Source organism: Cnephaeus nilssonii (assembly GCF_951640355.1).
Source record: "Cnephaeus nilssonii genome assembly, chromosome: 5".
Lineage (NCBI taxonomy): Eukaryota > Metazoa > Chordata > Mammalia > Chiroptera > Vespertilionidae > Cnephaeus > Cnephaeus nilssonii.
The window spans coordinates 49389197-49408810 of NC_137076.1; the positions used below are offsets into that span (position 1 = coordinate 49389197).

At 43.8% G+C, this 19614-nt stretch overlaps 1 protein-coding gene across 1 annotated transcript; it reads left to right on the top strand.

The window, feature by feature from the left end:
• Positions 1-216: 216 nt before the first annotated feature.
• LOC307099044 (uncharacterized protein) lies at positions 217-19332 on the top strand (the record flags this gene model as incomplete). Its single annotated transcript, XM_079770254.1, is given in 4 exon segments — positions 217-1571; positions 17141-17272; positions 17954-18794; positions 18796-19332. Coding segments are annotated over 4 exon segments (2865 nt in total).
• Positions 19333-19614: the final 282 nt, after the last annotated feature.

Below are 19614 nucleotides of genomic sequence, written 5' to 3' on the forward strand. Positions count from 1 at the left end.
CATATCTGATCTTCATTTGGGGAACCTGACATTACATACAGGAGAAGCTGCTGGTATAGGAAGATTGGACGTCAGCTATCCACTGGAACTCTTCCTGGAGGCTCCTGGTGCCTAGAGAGGGAGGCCTGAGCAGACCTCATCTTCTCACTATTCCTCACTCCTGCAGGATCACATGGACTGAAGAAAGCCGTTTCAGATAGACACCCTCACTGCACAATGGCCTTTGCAGCTTGCTTGGCCAAGCTCCAAGCAGAGGCCAGCTGCCCCATCTGCCTGGATCACCTGAGAGACCCAGTGACCATTGCCTGTGGACACAACTTCTGTGTCTCCTGCATCCACCAGCGCTGGGAAGGTCTACAGGGCACATTTCCCTGTCCTGTCTGCCTCCACTACTGCCCTGACAGGAGCTTGAAGAGGAACGCCCAATTATGTTACATGACTGAGATTGTTCAGCAGATCCCCACCTCAGGGAGCCAGAGGAAACTGCAGGAAGAAATACCCCTGTGTGGGAAGCACCATGAGCCTCTGACCCTGTTCTGTGAGAAGGACCTGGAGCTGCTGTGTGCCCAGTGCACGGTCTCCTCCAAATGCCAGGATCAGCGCCTGATCCCCATTGAGGAAGCTGCAGCTAGTCACAGGAGGATGCTCAAAAGGCACATTGGGGCCCTCACTAATAACCTTACTGTACATAAAACTGTACATAAAAGACAAGTTGCAAATACTTGTGAAGTGAAGAGAAAAATGGAAAAATGGAGGAAGGAAGTGGACTTTGAATGTAAAGAACTTAAGTGTTTCTTGGAAATAGAGCGAGATGAAATTGAGAACGATTTACTTATAGAGGAGATTGATGTTGAAGATGAACTACTTGAAAATGGAAGGCAAATTTCAGAGCACATGTTAAGGCTCAGCGATCTATTAAGTGAAGTAGAAGAGAAGTGTTTGCAGACAGACCTGGATTTACTCACAGATATTGAAAGTATCCACAACAGCTACGAAAACATAGAGGCCCCAGCTACCTTTTCATATGAATTAAAGAAGGAGATTTTCTTTCTTCCCCCACATTATTTCGGCCTGCATAAAATGATCCGCATGTTTCAGGTAGATTTGACACTGGATCCTGAAACGGCTCACCCAAGTCTCATTTTATTAAGAAATAGAAAAAGTGTGATATATAGGACATCATTTTGGATTCCTAATCCCCATGCACTTACTTCTTACCTAGCTGTCCTGAGTTCTGAGGGATTTGATGCTGGCAGGCATTTTGGGGAGGTAAACATAGGGGGCACAGGTGAATGGTCCTTAGGTGTGTGTAAGGAATCTTTCCCCATAAATACTCTCAAATCACCTTCCCCATGCAATGGCTGCTGGACTCATACCTTTGGCCCTTTCCATTTAGGGCACGGACAGATTGGTGTTTTTCTGGACTATGAGTTGGGAGAGGTGACATTTTATAATTTGAATAACGGCTCATTCTTGTGTGGAATCGCTGCTACATTTACAGGAAAACTTATGCCTTATTTCTCCATTGCATCATCTTTAGAATCTCTTACAACCAGTATCATCAGAGTCTAGTAATGACAATTTTGAAAGAAATTTTGTTCATGTTTAGTTTTTCTTGTTATTTGTTCATGTTTAGTATTTCTTGTTATTGAAAGAAATACTTATAATAAAGATCTTGATTCCAGTTTTGATGTTTGAATGTTGAAAGTTTTTAGGATGCACCCTTCCCTCCTCCCTGACCTTACACCTGGGAAAGCTGATGAGGAAGTCCAGGTGCTCCATCCTTGGGGCTAGGGGGAAAGTGTCAATCAAGCAAGCTTCTGCCAACATCACCCAGTAACCACCAGGAACACCACAAGCTAGTCCCATTTACCTGTGCTCTCAGTCATTCTGGGACCTACTGTAATATCCAGCCTTCTCTCCATCCCCCAAACCTCATCATGTGAGTGGTAAACTTTTTCATACTCTCCTGGTATGTGGTGAGTCATCAGTGTGAACATTTGAACAATTTTGGGTGTCTTCCACCCTGCCTAAGCAAGCTGGTCACCACCATTACATTGTGAGCAGGATTTTCCAGATATGAAGCACCCCACCAGGCTTCCTCCTCTGGCTTTGGGTTGTAACGCACCCTAGTTCCCTAGGCAAGGGTGTCCTTTCAGCTTTGTTCTGCAGGAGCTTAGTTCTATGGAGGCTGTGTTGTCTATTAACTGACCTAAATCAGAAGTTTCAGTAAGAAACATATTCTAGGCCAGCCAGTGATGCTCAGTGGTTAAGCATTGACCTATGAACCAGGAGTCAAGGGCACATGCCCTGGTTGCTGGCTCAATTTCCAGCAGGGAGCGTGCAGGAGGCAGCCAATGGATGATTCTCTAATCATTGATGTTTGTACAGCTTTCTCCCTTCCTTTCTGAAATCAAGAAAATTTATATGTTTTTAAAAAGAAATACATATTATTTACTTTTTATTGCTTTTTATATTTTCCATATAAATTTTTGGGAATTCTAATTGTCTTATTTTGTCTTATGTTTTATTCAATTTTTTTAAGCAAAAGCAGGTTGACAGTAGTGATACAAATATATACAGTAATAAGTAACAAATAGTACAAAAGTAAACTTTTGCATATTAACCACTGCAAACATACTTTATTTTTTTAATTTATTTTTTGTAATTCAATTCTTTATTAAAGAATTCAATTCTTTTGTTAGAACTTTTTATTTTTTTATTTTAATATATTTTATTGATTCTTTTACAAAGAGGAAGGGAGAGGGATGGAGAGTTAGACACTTCAATGAGAGAAACATTGATCAGCTGCCTCCTACACACCCCCTACTGGGGATGTGCCGGCAACCAAGGTACATGCCCTTGACTGGAATCGAACCTGGGACCCTTCAGTCTGAAGGCCGCTGCTCTATCCACTGAGCCAAACCCGTGAGGGTTGTTAGAACTTTTTAGATTTGTGTTTGCAAACATTTAACATGGGGGTGGGGAGGAGAAACGAACAACCCACACCACCCTTTCCCCAGCTTCTGCGGCAGAAGCAGGACCTAGAATAGGGCTCCAGATAGGGGCTTTCACTTGACCCTTGCCTGGCTCGGGCTCCTGGACCCCAAAATGCCTTCATAACCTTGGACCCGGGCTCTGGGTAGCGTTGGGGGAGCTCTGGTGTGGCCGCCTCCTAGACTGTGTCTGGGGACCGCTGGGTCACCTTCTCTTGGACACTGTCAGGGGACCACAAGGTCGCCTTCTCCCGGACTTTGTTGGGGGACCACTGGATCTTGGCCTCCTGGACTGAAAGGCAGAAGTTCCAGGGCTCAGCCTCCTGGGCAGCATTTTTCCACAAGCCTTGTGCCCAGAGTTGGCGGTGCTAGTGAGCCAAGTTCATGCTCATCTTGGTCACATCCTTTTGGGAAGAAGGCTGACCCAATATCAAGGTCTCAGCCTCGCCTTCAGGGTCCTTCCCACTGAGTAATGCACAGCAAGGAGTGCATTACTGGACGTGCAGAATGTGCTCTCCACGGGGCCAAAGATGGCTTCCACCAGCCATGCCTCGGGGTGAACTGTCTTCAGGCTCCTGTGGTCTGTGTGGAACCAGTAGGGCTGCTTCGCATTGTTACCCAGCACCTGGAATGGTGCCCCTCCCCACTGTTCCGGTTGCAGGAGCCTGGGAAAGCGCTTGGTGGTGGCCATGCTGCTGCGGGACACGCAGAGAGGGCTGGTGTAGATGCAAGTGGGCCAGGCTACAGCCAGCATACTTTCTTTTTACACCTTCACCTGGTCATATCTTTATTGATATATAGAGAGAGGAAGGAGAGAGAGAGAGAGAGAGAGAGAGAGAGAGAGAGAGAGAAGCACCAATCAGTAGCTTCCTGTACTTGCCCTGACCAGATTGAACATCAAAAATATGTGCCCTGAATGGGAATCTAATCTTCAAACCTTTTTGGTGTAGGAGACCATATTCCAACAAACTGAGCCACCCAGACAGGGCTGTAAACCTGCCCTTGTCAATCCCTGTATGACCTCCAAAGGTCACATACTTGTTTTTGGCATTAAGTGAAATTTCCAGCCTTTGAGAACATGTTTCTGTGTTTATGCCTGTATGTGTATTATTTAAGTATCCTATCTTATAATATGGTAATATGCAAATTGACTGTCACTCCAACACAAAAGATGGCCGCCCCCATGTGGGCACAAGATGGCCACCAGAAGATGGCCAGCAGGGTAGGGTAGTTGTGTGCTATCTGGCCAGCAGGGGAGGGCAGTTTGTGAGTACCAGGCCTACAGGGGAGGGCAATTAGGGGTGACCAGGCTGGCAAGGGAAGGCAGTTAGGGTTGACCAGGCTGGCAGGGAGGGTAGTTAGGGGTGACCAGGCCAGCAGGGGAGGGCAATTAGGGGCAAACAGGCTGGCAGTGGAGTAGTTAGGCATCAATCAGGCTGGCAGGGCAGTGGTTAGGGGTGTTCAGGCTGATAGGCAGAAGCAGTTAGGGGCAATCAGGCAGGCAGGCAGGTGAGTGGTTGGGAGCCAGCAGTCCTGGATTGTGAGAGGGATGTCCAACTGCCTGTTTAGGACCGATCCCATGGGAATGGGGCCTAAACGGCAGTCAGACATCTCTTGAGTGGTTCCAGATTAGAGAGAGTGCAGGCTGGGCTGAGGAACACATACACTGCCGCCCCCCCCCCCCCCCCCCAGTGCATGAATTTTGTGCACTAGGTCTCTAGTTTAGAAATAAAGTTGTAGTTTGCATATTGCTGTACTGTTTGTCTATCTCCATATCTTGAAAATATGCTCAGCAGAGCTTTCATTGAGGTACAAGGGACTACTACTCAGACCAGAGTAGTCCTGCTATGCTGTGGTGATCTCAGGTGCTTACTCTTGTAAAGTGCAGTGTAGGCCAGCAGGGCGCTGCTCCATTACCCACCCATGGATCTAACTCTCTCAGTCATGTGTTGTCACAGCACTGCGTCATTACAACTAGAGAAAGAGGGAGCACTGAAGGACCACCATGAATATTGAAGGCCAACACCATAAAGAGACACACACTTTTTTCTTAATCCACTTTCTAAAACCAATTGCAAGACCCTACTTCTCTGCAAGGGGTGAAGAAAAATGTATGTATTGGGAGGTGACAAGGTACTGTTTGCCATAATTTTTTATTCCAATTAGACATTTGTAAAATGTACATTACTGATGAGTATGAGAATGAAAAGTCTTTCATTAGAACTGGTAAAAAAAAATTACATAGGAATTTACAGTAGTTTGACTTAATCCTATAAAGTTGTTCAATAATGCCACCTATAAAGAAGATATTAAAAAAAAAGAAGATATTTATTTTAAGGAAAGTCTTAAAACATTATTTATTTGGTAGAAATGTAAAGCTCTATCATTTTGAAATTCTGGTGACTCATTAGAAAATGAATCATTGAGTCTAATGTCTATACACAATGGGGTTAAAAACATAATTGGGAGAGACTTTTGGTGACAATTAGCCTCAGAGCTACCTTTTTAAAAATCTATACTAAAAGGGTAAAATGCTAATTAGACTGGATGTCTTCCAGATGTTCTTCTGGAAAAAGCCACTGTTGTGGGGGAGGAGGCAGAGGTGGTTAAGGGTGATCAGGCCAGCAGGAAAGCGCTGTTAGGAGTGATCAGGCCAGCAGGGTGGGGCAATTGGGGCGTTCAGGCCAGCAAGGAAACAGTTAGGGGCCGGCCAGGGCTGCAGAAGCTTGGCTTCCTCCATCACCAGGGTCAACCCTAGCCTCCTGCTTTCTCCAGCTCCATGGCTGTCACCATTTCTGTTGGGATTTATGTATTTTCTATAATTGAAACTTTGTAGCCTTAATCGGAGGCCTGGGCCAGCCAGGGTGTGCGGAAAGCTTGGCTTCCTCCATCGCCGGGGAAACCCAAGCCTCCCTCCTGCTCTCTCTGTGGCCACAGCTTGGTTGGGTTAATTTGCATACTCGCTACTGATTGGCTGGTGGGCACGGCTTGTGGGTGTAGTGGAGTGATGGTTAATTTGCACATTACTCTTTTATTAGATAGGATTGTGTATAACAGGTTATTGTAAAAATTAAGTTACAAAATTTTTATTAAAACGTTTCTTACATATCATTATATTAGCTGGGCTGCAAAAATATTCATTGTGGGCCATGAGTTTGAAGTCCGATGCTCTATCCACTGAGCCAAACCAGCTAAAGCTCCTAGATCCTTTTAAAAAGTACTTCTTAGGACCTGTTTGTAAAAAAAATATTTTTATTGATTTCAGAGTGTGGGAAAAGAACACGGGGAGAGAGAGAGAGAGAGAGAGAGAAACATCACCTGGTTGCTTTCTATACAACCTGGGATTGAAAGCTGCAACCTGGGCATGTGTCCTGACTGGTAATTAAATTGGCCACCTTCTTGGCCATGGGACAACTCTCAGCTGAGCCACACTGGCCAGGGCCCTATGAGGTACTTAAATGAATGTTGTGATATGTGTGAGAGACAGTGGTGGCATTATGGTATGTTTATAGGAGAAACTAACAAAGGCAATTCACATGTAACAATGTTTCAACAGGCACAAATTCAGTTGCTATGGTTACTTAAACAACCCAAGTACATCACGGGTTTAAATTTCAGTCAAACATGGCATGTGAACTGTAATTCTTAAAGTAGGAATAAAATGGACCCAGAGTGTGGGGCCTTCAGCCCCAGAGGATTACTCTCCTTAGCAGTTCATCACTTACAAAGTCTGCCTTCCACACCATGGTACCCCACAACTGAGCTATGTTTTCTGGCCCTTTACAATAACAATCACCTTTCTTCAGTGTCATATAACACGTTCCTCCTTCTCCTCTGAGTTGTCACCAAAGGACCTTTCACATTCATTTTTCTACTGACAGTTTCTGGAAAATATATGTCTTCTCCAGGGCTTTTTAATTTTATTTGTAACTAGTGGCCCGGTGCACAAAATTTGTGGACAGGGAATGGGGGTGTTCCTCAGCCGGACCTGCACCCTCTCCAATTTGGGACCCCTCGAAGGATGTCCTACTGCCAGTTTACAGGGATCAGGCCTAAACTGGCAGTCAGATATCCCTCATGCAATCCAAGACTTCTGGCTCCTAACCACTCACCTGCCTGCCTGCCTGCCTGCCTGATTGTCCCTAACCACTCTGCCTGCTGGACTGCTTGCCCCCAACTGTCCCCCACCACCGGCCTGCTCACCCCCAAATGCCTCCCCCACCAGCCTGATCACCCCCAAATGTCCCCCTGTGATAGTGTGCTCGCCACCAACTGTCTCCCCTGCCAGACTGTTCACCCCTAACTGCCCCCCCTGCTGGCCTTTTTGCCCCTGCCCTCCTTCCCCAACTGTCCCCCTGCTGGCCTGCTCACTCCAAACTGCCCCCGCCCCTGTCCTGATCACCTCCAATTGACCCTCACTGAAAGTCTGCTCTCCCCCAACAGGTCCCCCTGCTGGTCTGCTTACCCCCAACGGCCACGCCCCCCCCCACCAGCCTGATCACCTACAACTGCCCTCCCCTCTTAGTCTCTAACTGCCTCTACCTCGGCCCTGCCACCATGGCTTTGTCCAGAAGAACATCCAGAAGGTCTCCCAGTCTAATTAGCATATTGCCCTTTTATTAGTATAGATGGTTTCATAATATAATGTGAGACTACTATGTGATGTGTTCTACAATTTCCTCTTTTAAAAAATTAATTATAAGAGCTCGAGCCAGTTTGGCTCAGTGGATAGCCTGTGGATCTGCGGACCAAAGGGTCTGAGTTCATCAAGGCCACATACTTTGGTTGCAGGCTCTTCCCCCACATGGGCCCTTGCCTGGGCTCATGCAGGAGGAACCAGTTGTTGTTTCTCTCACATCAATATTTATCTCTGCCTTTCCCTCTCTCTTACACTTTCCCTAAAGTTCAATGGAAAAAATTCTTGGGTGAGGATAAACAAAAGCAAATAAATAATTTATAAGCATTTTTTTGAGCGCAAAATGATGACCATTGCTGTAAAGCAAAATATCACTGCTCACTACAGTTTGCTTTTTACAAAAAAATATATCTACAGATTTTTGTTTTGTTTTCACACCCACATGCAGATATATTTTATGTATTGCTTGAAAGCCACCCCATAGAGGCGCTTGTGATGTTGATGGTGTATTCTCTGGCCACTGCCTTCTTGATGGCAGAAAGGTCCTTTTACTCTCCACTCTTCTTTGGGGGAGCCATTATGCCAGGCCCACATTGGAAAGGAAGCAAAGATTTTACGTTTATTATTATTTAAATATACTCTTATTGATTTCTGAGAGGATGGGAGAAGGAGACAGACACATCAATGATGAAAGAGAATCATTGATCAGCTTCCTCCTGCACGCCCCCCACTGGTGATTGAGCCTGGGTATGTAGCCTTGACCTGAATCAGACCTGGGACCCTTCAGTCCACAGGCTGATGCTTGATCCACTAAGCCAAAAGAGCTAGGGCAAGATTTTACTTTCATTTCAGTTCCCTCCTCAGCCAAATGAGTGTTGAGAAGTTCAAGGGAGGATTACAAAGGTGCAAATCAGATTATGCATATTAACAAGGTTAGTCTGCCCTAGCCTGCAGCAATAAGAGGAGATCCCATCAACCAGACTTCAGAATATCCTCCTATCCCCACCCTGGATTACCTGTCCCACCTCCAGGGAGGAGCCTTAGTAGATCAGGTCTTAAAGAGATTCACTCTCTTATGGTATATATAGGCCAGGGTTACATTACTAAGCATTTAACTGGTAGGAGTCTGCCTTCGGATACTCTTCTTGGAGACACACATCAGGGACTCACTCAAAGGTGCAGGCTCCAGGTAAGCTGGGAGTTGGGATGATACTGGTGCAGGAGGTGGGACCAAACTGAGAGCCATGGAGGTATTGCTTTCCACCCTTGGATTTCTGGGTAGCTACTCTAGCAGGGCCTCATAAGCTAATCACCTATTGGATTCAGGTTATTTTAAGACACATGCTTTCATTATTGCTGGTGTCCCTCAGCCTTGCCCTACATCATCAAAATGCTTATTAAAAATACAGATACCAGCCAAAACCGGTTTGGCTCGCGAGCCACATGTGGCTCTTTGGCCCCTTGAGTGTGGCTCTTCCACAAAGTACCATGGCCTGGGTGAGTCTATTTTCAAGAAATGTAATTAGAAGAAGTTTAAGTTTAAAAATTTTGGCTCTCAAAAGAAATTTCAATCGTTGTACTGTTGATATTTGGCTCTGTTGACTAATGAGTTTGTCGACCACTGCCCTGCATCATCGTAATGCTTGCTAAAAATACAGACACCAGGATCCCAATCTGACTTAAAAGATGATTTATCTGCATATGCATGCAAAGGTCCCTGAAGTACTGTTCTGAAATTGCCTGAGACAATCCTCTTTTAGAATGTCTCAGTGACTGTTGTCAAATATTTTTGTTTAAAACCAGAGATTCTGCCCTAGTCTGTTTGGCTCAGTGAATAGTGGTCCCGGGGTCAATTTCAGTCCTGGGCTATGGACTGCATCCCCAGTGCTGGGCCTGAAGGAGGCAGCCAATAAATGATTCTCTCTCATCATTGATCTTTCTCTCTCCCTCTCTATTTTTTTTAATTTAATAAATCTTTATTGTTCAGATTATTACAATTGTTTCTCCTTTCCCCCCCGCCCATAGCTCCCCTCCACCTGGTTCCCACTTCACCCTCCGCCCTTATCTCCTCCCCCACTGTCCTCATCCATAGGTGTTTGATTTTTGTCCAGTCTCTTCCCGTACCTCCACAGCTCCTTCCCCCTCGAGAATTGTCAGTCCACTCCCTTTCTGTGCCCCTGAACTGGAGTTCAGAGCAGTCGGGAGCTTCCGGTTCCCTCCAGCTAGAGGCGGCACACTCAGCAGTCAGTCCTCTCTGCGCGCACTTTTGCGCATGCCTTCAGATCTCTGCCTTTCGCAGCTCTCCTGACAGTCCAGATTCCCTCCGTAAGAGCGTGGGTCCCCAGAGGCTCGCCCAGAGCTGGGGTTCAGTGCAGGCAGAACTGGGGTTCAGTGCAGTCTGGAGCTTCTGACGCCCTCCCGCAAGGGAAAGCCAGGGGCAACTTCAACAGTCAGTCTTCTCTGCACATACTCGCTCATGCGCCTCCACACCCCTGCCCGCCGCAGCTCTCCCGAGTCTTCAAGTCTCCATGTGCCTTTCTCTCTACCTGACAGTCCAGACTCCCCCTATATGAGCCTGGGTCCACAGGGTTTCGCCTGGAACTGGGGTTCAGTGCAGTTGGGAGCTTCCTTCTCCCTCCCAGCAAAGAAAGCCAGCCAGGCATTCAGCTGCCCTTCCTCTCTGCGCGCATGACTCGGTACCTCAGCCCTTTGCAGTTCCTCTGATTTTCTGTGAGCTTTTCTCTTTCCTTCTATTGTAGAATTTCCATTCAGCCAGCTTTCCTGTGGTTCTGCATGATCTCTGTTGTCTTTTAGTTGTAGTTTTGAAATTGTTGTGCGAGGCAGCAGTTTAGGTACTTACCTATGCTGCCATTTTGGTTTCTCCCTCTCTCTTTTTATATTTTTCTTTATGAAATCAATAAAAATATAATATAAAATAAAAAATAAAACCAGAGGTTCCAAAGGGTTTACCTAAGTTGATGTGTATGCTGACACCAAACTGAAAGGGAAGTGGAGTGCTATTTTCCTGGTTGCATCTGTCTCTGGAGAAATCCTATCTAATAATAGAGTAACTTGTAAATTACCATCACTCCGCTACGCCCATGATTGGGCGGCGGGAGGCTGGGGGGCGGGACTCGGGGTGGCCTATCCGGCCATTGAGAGGCACAGATCCGCTCCACTGAGGGGGGCTACACTGCTGTTGAGAGGCACAGGGGGCGGGACTCCCGCCCCCTGTGCCTCTCAAAGGCCAGATCTGTGGCTGCTGAGGGGGCCTGCCGCGGACACCCAGCTGCGCCTCTCAATGACAGGGTAGCCAGGTGTCCGCAGCAGCCCGCCTCAGCGGCCGTTGAGAGGTGCAGGGGGCGGGAGTCCCGCCCCCTGTGCCTCTCAACAGCAGGGTAGCACCCCTCAGCGGCCGCGGACCATCAAAAGTGGGGGAGCTGGGTGCCTGTTTGCTCCGGCACCAGCGGACAGGCACCCAGCTCCACCGCGAAAAGCAAAAGCATGTAGGGGACCCTACATGTGCATGATTCAATCATGCACTGGGCCTCTAGTAGATGACAAAAAACCTCACCCCCAATGATTCAGGCAGACTGAGATCAGACATGAAATCCAGACCACATAACCTATAAGCAGATGGAACTTTAAAGGCAGCCTTGTTCTTTCCTCAATCTCAATTTGGTGGTGATGGGATGTGGGAACAGGGAAGCAGATTATGGGTTTGGAGGGGAGAAAGGGGACCAGTTTGAAACAACTGTGAGGGAGAAAAAAGATGAAGTGAATCTGAGAGCTCTGACTTGAAGAGCAATGGATGAAGCAAGGAAGTACGTAGGAGAGACATTCTTGGCTAGAAGAGAGCAGAGAAACTGAAATGGAATTCAAATGGTTAATTTTTTAAAAAGTAAATTATAAAATATTCTAGGTATTTAGAATAGAAGAGAAAATCTTATGAACTCATGTATGAAGAATGCATATTCTATGACCAACCTTTTTGTAACTTCTACCTATAGTCGAACCAACATTATGCCATTTCTGGGCAGGAAGTCTCCATGAGTTTACTTGTAAAATTTTCATTATATATTTCTAAAAGATTCTTTATTTATATACTTCTACATTAAAATTTTAAAAATTATTTTCTTTTTTTTCATTTTTTTATTAAGGTATTATATGTGTACATATCTTACCATTGCCCCACCCCCACCCCACTCCCATACATGCCCTCACCCCCCAGCGTTTTGTGTCCATTGGTTATGCTTATATGCATGCATACAAGTCTTTCAATTGATCTCTTATCTCCCCAACCTCTCCCTAAGCTTCCCGCTGTAATTTGACAGTCTGTTTGATGCTTTACTGTCTCTATCTTTTTGTTCATCTGTTTTTAATGTTCTTTATTATCCATAAATGAGTGAGATCATGTGGTATTTTTCTTTCATTGACTGGCTTATTTCATTTAGCATAATGTTCTCCAATTCCATCCAAGTTGCTGCAAATGATAAGAATTCCTTCTTTTTTATGGCAGCATAGTATTCCATTGTGTAGATGTGCCACAGTTTTCTGATCCAGTCATCTGCTGACGGCCACCTAGGCTGTTTCCAAATCTTAGCTATTGTAAATTGTGCTGCTATGGACATAGGGGTGCATATATCCTTTCTGATTGGAGCTTCTAGTTTCTTAGGATATATTCTTAGGAGTGGGATTACTGGGTCAAATGGGAGTTCCATTTTCAGTTTTTTGAGGAAACTCCATACTGTTCTCCACAGTGGCTGCACCAGTCTGCATTCCCACCAGCAGTGCACGAGTGTTCCTTTTTCTCCGCATCCTCACCACTTGTCATTTGTTGATTTGTTGATGATAGCCATTCTGACAGGTGTGAGATGGTACCGCATTGTTGTTTTGATTTGCATCTCTCCGATAATTAGTGACTTTGAGCATGTTTTCATGTGTCTCTTGGCCTTCCTTCTGTCTTCTTTCGAAAAGATTCTATTTAGGTCTGTTGCCCATTTTTTTTATTGGATCATTTATCTTCCTTTTATTAAGTTGTATAAGCTGCCTGTAGATGTTGGAGATTAAACCTTTATCAGTGATAACATTTGCAAATATGTTCTCCCATACAGTGGGCTTTCTTGTTGTTTTGTTGATGGTTTCTTTTGCTGTAAAAAAGCTTTTTATTTTGATGTAGTCCCATTTCTTTATTTTATCTTTAGCTTCCATTGCCCTAGGATCAGTATCAGTGAAGAAGTTCTTTCGGCATATGTCTGAGATTTTGCTGCCTGTGGATTCCTCTAGTATTTTTATGGTTTCCCGTCTTATGTTTAAGTCCTGTATCCATTTTGAGTTTATTTTTGTGTATGGTATAAGTTGGTAGTCTAGTTTCATTTTTTTGCATGTATCTGTCCAATTTTCCCAACACCATTTATTGAAGAGACTGTCTTGACTCCATTGTATGTTCATGCCTCCTTTGTCAAATATTAATTGAGCATAGTGTTTTGGGTCGATTTCTGGGTTCTCTATTCTATTCCATTGATCTATATGTCTGTTTTTGTGCCAGTACCAGGCAGTTTTGAGAACAGCGGCTTTGTAATACAGCTTTAAATCTGGTATTGAGATCTCTCTTACTTTGTTCTTCTTTGTCAGGATTGCTGTGACTATTCGGGGTCTTTTTTTATTCCAGATGAATTTTTGGAGATTTCTTTTTAGGTCTGTGAAATATGCCATTGATATTTTAATGGGGAGTGCATTGAATCTATAGATTGCTTTGGGTAGTATGAACATTGTAATGATGTTGATTCTATCAATCCATGAACATGGTATGTTCTTCCATCTGTTTATATCTTCCTCTATCTCTTTTTTCAGTGTTCTGTAGTTTTCCGCATATAGTTCTTTTACCTCCTTAGTTAAGTTTATTCCTAGATATCTTAATTTTTTGGTGCAATGGTAAATGGGATTGCTTTTTAGTCTCTCTTTCTGTAAGTTCACTATTGGTATATAGAAAGGCCATAGATTTCTTGGCATTAATTTTGTATCCTGCTACATTGTTGAATTCATTTATCAAGTCTGTTAGTTTTTTGATGGAGTCTTTTGGGTTTTTTATGTACAATATCATATCATCTGCAAATAAGGACAGCTTTACTTCTTTTTTTCCAATTTGGATGCCTTTTATTTCTTCTTCTTGTCTAATTGCAATGGCTAATACTTCCAGTACTATGTCAAACAGGAGTGGTGAGAGTGGGCATCCCTGTCTTGTTCCTATCCTTAGGGGAGATGGTTTTAGTTTTTGCCCATTGAGTATGATGTTAGCTGTAGGTTTATCATATATAGCTTTTATTATGTTGAGGTATGATCCTTCTATTCCCACCTTGTTGAGAGTTTTTATCAGGAAAGGGTGTTGGATTTTGTCAAATGCTTTTTCTGCATCTATTGATATGACTGATTTTTATCTCTCAATTTGTTTATGTGATCTATCACATTTATTAATTTGTGGATATTGTACCATCCTTGCATTCCTGGGATAAATCCCACTTGGTTATGGTGTATGATCTTTCTGATGTACTGCTGGAGCCAATTTGCTAGAATTTTGTTGAGGATTTTGACATCTATGTTCATGAAGGATATTGGCCTGTAATTCTCTTTCATTGTGTTGTCTTTATCTGGTTTTGGTATTAGGGTGATGCTGGCTTCATAGAAGGAGCTTGGAAGTGTTCCTTCCTCTTGAATTTTTTGGAATAGTCTGAGGAGGATAGGTTTTAATTCTTCCTTGAATGTTTGGTAAAACTCTCCTGTGAAGCCTTCTGGTCCCGGGCTTTTGTTTGCCTGAAGCTTTTTTTTTTTTAATATATTTTATTGATTTTTTTTTACAGAGAGGAAGGGAGAGGGATAAAGAGTTAGAAACATCAATGAGAGAGAAACATTGAGCAGCTGCCTCCTGCACGCCCCCTACTGGGGATGTGCCTGCAACCAAGGTACATGCCCTTGACCGGAATCGAACCTGGGACCCTTCAGTCCGCAGGCCGACGCTCTATCCACTGAGCCAAACCGGTCAGGGCTGCCTGAAGCTTTTTGATGACTGCTTCAATTTCTTCCATAGTTACTGGCCTGTTGAGCTGTTTAGATTCTTCCTGATTGAGTTTTGGAAGGTTATATTTTTCTAGGAATATGTCCATTTCCTCCAGGTTGTCCAGTTCGTTGGAATAGAGTTGTTTGTGGTATTATTATTTTTTTAACAACCCTTTGTATTTCCGTGGGGTTTGTTGTTATTTCACCTCTTTCATTTCTGATTTTGTTTATTTTGGTCCTCTCTTTTTGCTTCTTGGTGAGCCTGGCTAGAGGTTCATTAATCTTGTTTATCCTTTCAAAGAACCAGCTCTTGGTTTTTGTTGATCTTTTGTATTGTTTCTTTGGTCTCTATGCCGTTTATCTCTATGCAGTCTGCAGGCAGGAGACCCAGGAAAGATAGTAGTATAGTTGGAAGGCCTGAGAGTTAGAGAGCAGATGGGTCTGAAGGACTGAGAATCAGGAGCTCCCAGACAGGAAGTGGAGGTGCTACCTTATTTAATCCAGCAGAGTGAATTCAGGTTTCCCAGGTGCTTGCTCTCTTTAGGCCCACAGTAGAGTGGATAATGCCCACTGATATTGGGTAGGGTCATCTGCTTTGCTCATCCACTGATTTTTATATTAATCTCCCTCAGAAATCTCCCCACAGTCACACCCAGAAGTAGTATTTCAGCCATTACCTGGCTATATAGTGGAGCAATACAATTGAAATATTAAATTGACTAGATTATTCTTCAGAGTTTTCTCAGTCCCTTATATTTCCTGTAAATAGGTGGTGAGGAGCTCTGAAGAGATTTATATTCACTAATCTGGAAAAACTTTCTCCAAATAATGGTATAGTCCCTCCAACAGTTGTATGATTTCTTTTTTTTTTTAAAGAGAGAGAGAGAGAGAGAGCCCGAGAAACATCAATGTGAGATACCCGATTAGTTGCCATTCTTACATGACCCAACTTCAGATGGAACCTGAGACTTTGTGGTTCATGAGATAACACTCACGCCAACTGACCACACAGGTTACTCTTTTATTAAAAAAAATATACATTTTTTCTATTTATTAACTGGCTTTCAGAATTAGAGGAATGTGGGTGGGGAAAGAGTAGGGTGGATTTGTTCCATTTATTTTTGCATACATTTCTTGATTATTGCATGGGCAGTGGCCATGAACTGAACCTGAAACCTTGACACATGTGAACCATGCTCCAGCCAACTGAGCTACCTGGACAAGATTATTTTTTATTTTCAGATATTTTGTTTACTTTAATGAAGCTGGTACAATGTCCATTTAAAAGTCATAAGCCATGCCGAAGCCGAATTGGCTCAGTGGATAGAGCATCGGCCTGCGAACTCAAGGGTCCCAGGTTCGATTCCAGTCAAGGGCATGTACCTTGGTTGCGGGCACATCCCCAGTAGGGGGTGTGCAAGAGGCAGCTGATCGATGTTTCTAATTCTCTATCCCTCTCTCTTCCTCTCTGTAAAAAAATCAATAAAATATATTTTAAAAAATAAAAAATAAAAGTCATAAGCCAGGATGAAATGTACAAATAAAATTTTAAAAAGCATTGTTCTATTGCACATACTTCTGCATGAATAATTTTATTAAATGCTGATGAAAATTAAAGCTTTTCTGGGATCTTCTGGCAAGATTTTTCTTTACTATTGAAATGCTTTCTCTTCAGTGAAGCCATCTTTGGTTTTTGTCTATACTCTCACCTTATCTGTCATCTTGACTCCAACCTGGTATTCTTTTGGTCAGAACTTCAGATTTTAAAAATAGCTTTTAGCTGATGAAAGGTCATTTTTCCACCGATCAGATCATTGAAAAACTCCCACCTCTCACTGAAAGTCATAGTCCAGGAGTGAGGCAATCACATGCTAGAACTTCTGGGCCAATTAGAAGTATTATGATCACTTGCATTGGTCCACCTCATTTATCACAAGCCTCAAAATGCACAGTCCTGAAAAGGGTGGTCTCCCTGTGCACACACATAATATTTCAAAAGGAGAGGGCAATATGAAGGAGACTGAGGCTTGATCACCATGACTCAGCACAATGAAAACAAAAAAATAAATAAATAATGGGCACTAGAATTCAAATTACCAGAGGTTTTAAAGAGACCAGTGGGGGAGGCTCACTTATTAATTCCAATTTGACCACTCAATTACACAGGAACTATTTTTAAAAATAAGAAAAGATTGCCTGGGCACTGAAGGGTCCCAGGTTCGATTCTGGTCAAGGGCATGTACTTTGGTTGCTGGCACATCCCCAGAGGGGAGTGGGCAGGAGGCAGCTGATTCAATGTTTCTCTCTCATCGATGTTTCTAACTCTCTATCATTCTCCCGTCCTCTCTGTAAAATATCAATGAAATATATTTTTAAAAAATAAGAAAAGATTGAGGGAAAAGAAATCTATATCTAAATCATTGGATGACCCCCTGTTGTTCCTGATAAACTTCAGTCACATCTTCTTCCTTCATTTCCAGTTCTCTAGAAGTATGATTATCAGCGATTCTCTGACTCTCCAAGAGAATCCTGAGCGAGTTCATTGCAACTCCCATCTTAGACAGCATGATTGTTTGGGTTTCTTGAGGTGTGTTGTCATTTTCACTTTGAAGTGAATTTCATTGCTGTCCAGCCAATGACTTGAAGTTGAATGTATCCTCCTTCCTTCTTATTCTCCTAGTCCCCTGTTGAGGGTTTTGCCTCCTGGACACACATGTGCATGCTGCTTCACCTGGGGTCTCCACACAGTAGCAGCATCTGGTAGCAGGACTTCGCTCCAGGGTTTACAAATCCTTCTCTCTTCCCCACAGCACAAGATCACTTTTTTTGTGATGGTTGAGGGCAATGGTGAATTTGCCTAGATTGACTAATTCCTTTTAAGTTTCAAAATAATAGACTATATTTATATAACTCCTCCTTAAAAATTGTCATAGTAACTGATTTGGACTACCTGAATGCTGTTCATACAAGGACGGAAGGGATAATGCTGATAGAACTTTTAATGGTGATATCTTTTTGTCCACAGAAACCACTTATGACTTGGATGTTGCTTGTTTTTTTTCAGAGTCCACAGCTGATCTTCATTTGGGGAACCTGACATTAAACACAGAAGAAGGTGACAGGAAGACTGGACGGCGGCTGCCCACTGGAACTCTGCTTGGGAGCTCCTAGTGCCTTCCACAGTAAGGGAGGCCAGAGAAGAACTCAGCTTCTCACTTTTCCTCCCTCCTGGAGGATCACACTGACTGAAGAGACTGTCTTGGGACAGACACCCTCACTGCACAATGGCCTTTGCAGCTTCCCTGGCCAAGCTCCAAGCAGAGACCAGCTGCCCCATCTGCCTGGATCACCTGAGAGACCCAGTGACCACTGAGTGTGGACACAACTTCTGTGTCTCCTGCATCCACCAGCGCTGGGAAGGTCTACAGGGCACCTTTCCCTGTCCTGTCTGCCTCCACCACTGCCCTGACAGGAGCTTGAAGAGGAACACCCAATTATGTCACATGACTGAGATGGTTCAGCAGATACCCACCTCAGGGAGCCAGAAGAAATTACCCCTATGTAAGAAGCACCATGAGCCTCTGACCCTGTTCTGTGAGAAGGACCTGGAGCTGCTGTTTGCCCAGTGCAAGGTCTCATCCGACCACCAGGATGGGCCCCCGATCCCCATTGAGGAAGCTGCAGCTAGTCACAGAAGGATGCTCAAAAGGCACATTGGGGCCCTCACTAATCACCTTGAAGTTGCTGAAACTGTATATAAAATACAAGTTGCAAATACTTGGGAAGTGAAGAGAAAGATGAAAAAATGGAGGGAGGAATTGGACTTTGAATGTGAAGAACTTCAGTGTTTCTTGGAAATAGAGCGAGATGAAATTGATAACAATCTACTTATAGAAGAGAAGGATGTTGAAGAAAAACTAATTGAAAATGGAAGGCAAATTTCATACCATATGTTCAGGCTAAGCAATCTGTTAAGTGAAATAGAAGACGAGTGTTTGCAGTCAGACCTGGATTTACTCACAGGTATTGAAAGGATCCACAACAGCTATGGAAACCTAGAGACCCCAGCAGTGTTTTCATGTGAATTAAAGGAGGAGTCTTACAATCTCCCCCGCCCCACATTATTTGGGCCTGCATAAAATGATCCGCATGTTTCAGGTAGATTTGACACTGGATCCTCAAATAGCCCATTCAAGTTTCAATATCTCAAGTGATAGAAAAAGTGTGACCTATAGGACACCAGATGGTCTTCCTAATCCCCACGCACTTACTTCTTACCCAGCTGTCCTGAGTTCTGAGGGATTTAATGCTGGCAGGCATTTTTGGGTGGTAAACATAGAAGGCACAGGTGAATGTTTATTAAGTTTGTGTAAATCTATCCCCAGAAATATTCTCATATCACCATCCTCAAGCAATGCATGCTGGCAATATCAGCAGAAGAATGAAGTATTCCGCCTTGTCTGTACAGGACAACATAAGTTAGGTGTTTTTCTGGACTATGAGTTGGGAGAGGTTTCATTTTATAATTTGAATAACAGGTCATTCTTGATTGGATTCAGTGATACCTTTACAGAGAAAATTATGCCTTATTTCTCCATTGCATCTTCTTCAGAATCTCTTACAATCAGTATCATCAGAGTGGAGTGATGAACAATTTTGGGGAAATGTTGTATGTGCTTATTTTTTTCCCTTCTTATTGAAAAGAATACTTAGGACCAAGATCCTGATTTCTCTTTTGATGTGTGAATGTTGAAAGCTTAAAGGACTCACCCTTCTCTCCTCCCTGACCTTTACCTGGGAAAGCTGATGGGAAAGCCCAGGCGCTCCATCCTTGGGTGCAGGTGGGAAGTTCCAATCAAGCAAGTTTCCATCAGTGTGGGCAGGTTCCCACCAACAGCACCCAGTAACCACCATGAACTCCACAAGCTA